The sequence below is a fragment of the Mus caroli genome, unplaced genomic scaffold, assembly GCF_978045245.1.
Source record: "Mus caroli unplaced genomic scaffold, Mus_caroli_1 scaffold_18, whole genome shotgun sequence".
Taxonomy (NCBI): Eukaryota; Metazoa; Chordata; class Mammalia; order Rodentia; family Muridae; genus Mus; species Mus caroli.
In genome coordinates, this window is record NW_028227273.1 from 7,818,692 (window position 1) to 7,825,188 (window position 6,497).

Below are 6,497 nucleotides of genomic sequence, written 5' to 3' on the forward strand. Positions count from 1 at the left end.
GTTAAAAGGCATTTGAGGAGGTGGCGGTACTGTTGCCCCTCCCCACCCCCACCCCACCCCCACATACTATGCTAGGTTCTTGGGTGCTGTCCCATGAAATGTAGAAGAGGGGAGGGACCTCCTGTCTGCTGCCTCCAGTTGAGGTTCGGTTTGTTGAAGGAAGAGAGCTGGGGGCGGGGGGGGGGGGGCAGCTACAGCTGCTGGGTACGGCAAGTGTGAAATAAATCTCATTTGTCACTGAGAAGCTACCCCAGGGGATACTGGAGCAAGGATATTTATAGCTCTCATGTGTGCAACCCTGAACTTTAGTTGCCAGATAGAGCAACAACATGCCCACAGCATACATGTGAACTTGGACGCAGCGGCAGTGGCTAAATCTAGAACTTCAGGGATCCCAAACTCACCCCACCACACACCCTCCTGAGTGTCAGGATTCTGAGACCTGGGATAAATTGGACTTTGGCACTTCCCTCTTCAGAGTGTCAGGTTCTGCCTCCCTGCCAAGGATTAAGAGATCAGGCCTGGAGCGCAGGCAGAGAGCAGCAGTCTGCCAAGCAGATCCCCACTGGCTTGTTTGGGCACAGGGAAAGCTCATCCCATTTCCTTCCATTCTCAAAAGAGTAGAGGCCGTGAGGCAATCCCCACCTTTCTAATTCCCTCCCAGGGCAGGCGGAGGGCTAATGCAGAGCCTTCACTGAAGGTCCAAAGTCAGGCACGAAAGGAGAAGTTCCACAGAGACCTAGGCAGAAAGCCAGACCTCCCTGCAAGGCCCCCAGAGTAGAGAAAGGTGCCTGTGTTGACTTCCACTCTAAAACGCTTGGCAGCCAAAATGGCACGCTGCCCTTGGACCAATCTAAGGTTCAGCCAAGAAGGGGTGGGGGATTCCCTTAAGCAGCAGTGCTTATGAGTGAGTGGAACATCGAAGAGATGTCTCTAGACAAGGCACATGGGGGGGCCTGCTGTCCAACACACTCTTGTACCCCATTCTCTCTGTCTCTCTGCTGATAGCAGCAAAGGTCAGATAGACATGAGCCTGCTCAAGAAGGCCAAAGGTCATCTAACCATCCTCCCTTGACTGGTAGATTCCTAATAGGTCAACTGGGCAAGTGATGCTTGTGGCTATGGACTTGACTGGAATCGTCGAGAAGGCCAAGTGTAAAGGCATGGACTGGAGGTGCCAACCCGAGCGAGGCATTGCTACATTTATTTAAGTAGGTATGCCAAGCACCCCCACACGTGGTCAAACAGTTTCTAGTGCTGTAATCCTCCTCCTCATCCCACTGTCTCTGGAAAAAGAACCAGCTGAAACCTACATATGCCCCTTGCTTCTCAACTTCTACACAGAACCTGAAACGATTTCTCTGGCTCCACACCTCTGCTAACAATTCTAGGACCTGGCATGGTTGCGGAGTTGATCAACTTCAGGCATGATACATTGTGCTCCGCTTTCGACCACCCCCAACCCCCAAAATTACCTCGTCCATAGCAGAACCCAGTAATTTCTTGTGATATCATTTGCACGCCTACTATACACAAAGAACTGTTCATGCCAACTGTTTTTGCAAAGGTTAATGAATTTAAGGCAGCCTACATCCCTGCCGTGGAGATCCTGATTATCCACATTTTACTATTACAGAGAAAGTAAATAAATTCAATTAGAATTGCATGCCTAGTATAGGTAGAGATATGACCCCAAGGTGTTTTAGTCCCGAAGTCTACAGATGTCCCTCTTTTTCTATCTGGCCTAAAATCCCTGACATGTGAGTGTATGTATGTATGTATGTATGTATGTATGTATATTTGTTTACCATTATTATTATCATCATAAAAGGAATCTGATATATATATATTTATAGAGAGATAGAGTCTTATCAATCAGCATAGAAACATACATGAGACACATGAGCCATCATTTGATTCAGACTCTTACATATACTCCTACCAGCAGCGGTGATCCCATAACTTAAATGTTTTCTTTTGCATACCCCAGATGGCTACTTAGCATGATATAACAGCCCTACCATTTTGTCTGATAATGGCTTCCTTTTCGTACTACAAATGAAAGTATCAATAACTTTAGCCCCAAATCCTAAGTATTCATCGGTGGTACTTACCATCCTGTGATGTGTGACCCCTGATCACACCCTCCCCATCCACACCCAGACTACTGCCACCGAGAGAATGGCTGTAAAACTTCAGGTATACAAACAATCTGACTGACCCGGGGCACCTCGGTACTTCCCAGGACCCAACTGGAGTGGCACGGGCTCCTTTATCTCGGCAGCAAGCTTGTGTAAGCTGTGTGAGCTTAGCTGTACATACACGTGCATGTGGTTGCCCCGGTCTCTGCTACACAGAAGGCAAATATTAGCTGGGCTTGCTGAATGAAGTGCACGTTTAAAACACGACCATTGCCACAACAAGATGAGGTAGATTAAGAAATTAAAATTGGGAACTTTCTTCTCCAAAAACTGTTTCAACTATTGTCAACTCCCTGTCTATCAACAGCACTGCTCGGAAGTTGGAGGTACTTGACTGCTGTCCACTCCTTGCCCTCCAAAACGGATGAAAGGGGTGTTGGTGGGGCTAAAGACTAACCAAAACAGGCCCTAGAAGCTGAGAATCAGACACACACACACCCAGCGCTGGCCTGAGCAACTTCAGTGAAAGGGGTGTCCTCTGACCCTTTGCACTGCCAGCAGCTCTCCATTCTCAGACGTCCCTCTAACTCAGTGCTCCTCAACCTTCCTATTCTGTTCCCCCTTTAACACAGTTCCTCCTGTTGCCGTGACCCCCAACCATAAAGTTATTTTGTTGCTATTTCATAACTGTAACTTTGCTACTGTTATGATTCTTAATGTAAACATTTGATGCATAGGATAGCTGATAGTGATCCCTTCCCCACAGGCTGAGAACCACTGCTCTAACAGTTGAGAAATCGGGGCCAAATCAAGCCCCTCCCCCTCCCCCCAAACCCACAAAATATTTCTAGACTTGAGTAAAGAATCTGAGAGCGTACGATGCTAAAAGGCAAATCTAATCAAACACATATTTAGCATATAGTATCTGGTGGTATTTCTCTCCCCCTGGCCCCCACCCCACCCCGCCTCCGTTCAGCCCCCTGTTCACAACTAAAGCGCAAAGACAGGAGTCACTGTTCACCGTTCAATGGCTCGCGCATCCTCAGGACTCTAAAGCCTGCATAAGACACAGCAACTTCCAAAGACTTCAGAGCACACTGCAGAGCTGAATTCTGCGAAACCATCACCTTAGTCAGCCCCAGAAGAAAGTGGGTCTGGCAAGACAGTGGAGCTAGGTTAGGGAGACAGGACCCCCCCCCCCCAGAAAACCCCTTAACCCTACAGGAGAACAGCCCGACCCTTCTGGTTTGCCAGCACTAGCCAGAGGCTGCAGAGAGAAGCGGTCCTTTCCTTTCTGCACATAATCTCTCCAAAGAAAACACAAAGTCACCTGGCCCTCCAGGGGGAAGAAAGCTCTTCCTCCAAGACTCCAGCTGAACTCTTAACCCTGCCGCCCCAACCCCAGGGAGTGGCTGACGGTTGTTGTTTCTTTTCTTTTTCCCTGTGCTCCTCTGGTAACACCACAAATTACGTTTTCAGGGACTGGAGTCCCAGAGTGCAATGATGTTGTAATAAACATAACCAGGACCAAATGCCTTCCCAGCCTCTTAGATGATGCCATTTCCCACCAATCAGGCTCCTCGGGCAGGCAGACCACTCACCAATGAGGGCCCAGACAGAGGCTGCGAGGGGGAGACCTGGTCATCAGCAACTAAAAATAAGAACGCTTTACCATTGGCCGCTGCCACTTTGCAACAGGAGTTGGGACCCACTCACCAGGCAACACACGTAATGACCCATACAGTCAAAAACTTTTCACATCGCGGGGTTCACGCTGGTCTGCGTTTTCTTTTGGGTTTGTTTCCTTAATTTGCCGACTTAAGAAAAAAAAAAACCTGATCTTGAGGCAGCGCCCCCCCCCCCGAAAACACACCCTCCCACCTAGACACCTCAGTTTCCAAAGGCCCTTCACAGCTACGCAGAATTGGCGAGAGATGGGGGTAAGGGAACCGGCGAGAGGCCAAAACACTCACCTGTCCAGCTGTGTCATAGAGTCCCAAGAGGTACTGCTTGCCCCCCACGGTGACGCTGACTGCAAGGACAGAAGTGGGGGTAGGGAGAGAAGCTCACAGTTTTCTGAGGTCTAGCACTTTCGTTCCCCACAGTAAGCTCCTTTCCCAAATACTGGGAAGCATGTGGGTGCTCCCCAGGAGACAACATCCCCTTTTTCTCCGAGTCCACTTCACTGCCAAGTGGCATGAGATATAGGAGTAATGTGGCCCCTGCCATCCACCCCCACCCCCTTCTCCCAAACCCTGTAGCCACGTCTACCCTAGTGTTCCCAGATGTTTCCTCTACAGGGGTTTCGGGCAGTAAGGGAAGAGACAGCTGGAAGGTCAAGAAGGGCGCTCAGGGGACTGAAAAGTGTGGGAGAAGGGGCGAAGGGGGAGATAGGAATGGGGTGGGAGTTGCTGCGAGGGGTGACCAGAGGCACAGCTTGGTGGGGGGGGGGGGGTGAAGCCGTCAGGCAGAGGGCACGGCGGTGGAGGGGAGCACGCTCAGGGGAGGCAAGCCAGGGGGCTCAGCTAAAGTTGCTCCAAAGTTCCCAGCCCGGGATCAGCCCCTTAGTCAGCAGGGCAGAGGCGTACCTGCGTAGTGGTCGAAGACAGTGGGCACGTACTCCTCGGGGAAGGCGTCGTTGGCATAGCTCATGAGCAGGCACGTCTTGCCCACCGCCCCGTCGCCGACCACCACGCACTTCAGCATCAGCGCGCCGGGCCCGTGAGCCATGCTGCGGCCGGCCGGCCTCGGGGCATGGTCCCCCCGGAGCCCCCGCCCTGGCCCCGGGCTCAGCCCCAGCCCGCCTGGGGGGTCCGCCGTCGCCGCCGCTCGGCGCAGCAGGGCCGCCCTCCCGGCCCCATGCAGCGGTTCCCCTGACCGGAGGGGAAGGTGCGGCGGGCCCGGGGCGCAGCCGCCGCCGCTTCGATCTCTGCCCCGCTCCCCGCCCTGGCCCGGCTCGCCGCGCCCGCCTGCTGGCCCCGCCGCTCGGCGCCCAAACCCGCTCCCCGGCCCGGCCTCCCCAGGAGGATCCGCCGGATCATAAGACCGTCCGGCCCCAGGGGAGTCGGCAACTTTGGGGAGGGCGGCGGAGGGGAGGGGCCAGGCGGCTCTGCCCGCCCCGCGCCGCTCCGGCCCCCGCCCTCCTGGGCCGGTGAAGGGGGGTGGGGGAGGGCGGTCCCGGCGGCTCCGGAGTGCGGCGCGCCCCGCGCCCGCGCCCGCGCCTGCCGTGCGCTCCTGCGGCTCACCCTAGCTTGACTCCCAGCGAGTCGGGCGCGGAGGCCGAGGAGGAGGCGCCCCGTATCCGGGAGGATGGGGGCTGGGGGAGGGGCTCTTGGGCAGCCGCTAGGAAGGAGCCCAGGGCTCCTCGCGAAAGTGCGGCCAAAGCCCGGAAGCGTCCGCAGGCCCCGGTGCCCGGAGGAGACGTGAAGGCCTTTCGGGGAATCACGACGACTTCCACGGTGACGCAATTCTGCAACATTATACAGATGTATATATTTAAATTCTGCCTGGAAGGCAGGAGCCATCTCGTCGGCCTGCAAGTGCTCCACGCAACTAGAAATCAGGAACAGCGGCCAAGAGGGTTATAAAGATAATTAATAACAATAATTAGAAAGGTGTGCGGAAGCTGGGAGGGTGGTGGGTCTCGGAACTGGAAAACTGAGACTTCTGGCTTATTGCTTGCTCCTCAGCATCACTACCCCACGCTTTTCGCAGCACGAGCTTGAGTCATTTTCTATGAAATCGGTGACTAAGAGATGCAGCATATTGCACCCCCAACCAGCCACAAAGGGGCGAGCCCTTGTCAGGAGAGCGCAGATGTTATTTGTGCTCCCCCTGGAGGCGACATCGTCCGAGGCTTCCTTTCGCTTCCAAGTGTCTCTCCAAAAGTATTCAGTTGTGATCCTTGAGGTATGATGTAGCCTCGCGCTCTGAGACTTGGCCAGTGATTCGGCACCAACCCTGCGCCTCTGTCTGGCAAGTCCGGAAACACTTGTCTGGCCAGAGCCAGTTAGTTGTGTGGCCGAGTGCTGCTTTAAATGTACGGTCCTGGTGCGAAGGCTCACTCTGTGCTGACTGACCCCACACCGCAGCCTACCCCCAAGCTTGCTGACAGGGAAGTCCTTTCCTCTCACCAATTCATCGTGGTAGAAAATGCTGTGTTGAGAGGTGCGTGGGTCACTCATACCCTTGCCCCCGGGGTTTAGGTGGGGGAAACTGGGACGTGTGAAGTGGTTACCAAAAGGTCCCCTGTTACTCCCGGTGTTCAAGGGCCACCTGGGGAGATGCCTACTGTGATGCCCTCATTTCGCTTTCACGAGCCCTGGACACCAGTTTTCAAGTCATAACCCTGATTTC

General features: G+C 54.1%; 1 protein-coding gene across 2 annotated transcripts in view; it reads right to left on the reverse strand.

Moving 5' to 3' along the window:
* Rhoq (ras homolog family member Q) overlaps positions 1-5,380 on the reverse strand; it is a 37,009-nt gene extending 31,629 nt beyond the window's left edge. Inside the window, exons 1-3 of one of the 2 annotated variants that reach the window (XM_085833098.1) lie at positions 4,730-5,380; positions 4,115-4,173; positions 3,960-3,976 (exon numbers count right to left, since the gene is read on the reverse strand). In XM_085833098.1, coding sequence (XP_085689224.1) covers positions 3,960-3,976; positions 4,115-4,173; positions 4,730-4,786 — 133 coding nt within the window. In that variant the 5' untranslated portion in view covers positions 4,787-5,380. The remainder of the gene's footprint in view (positions 1-3,959; positions 3,977-4,114; positions 4,174-4,729) is intronic. The other variant, XM_021149070.3, reaches the window with a different exon arrangement.
* Between the last annotated feature and the right edge of the window lie 1,117 nt (positions 5,381-6,497).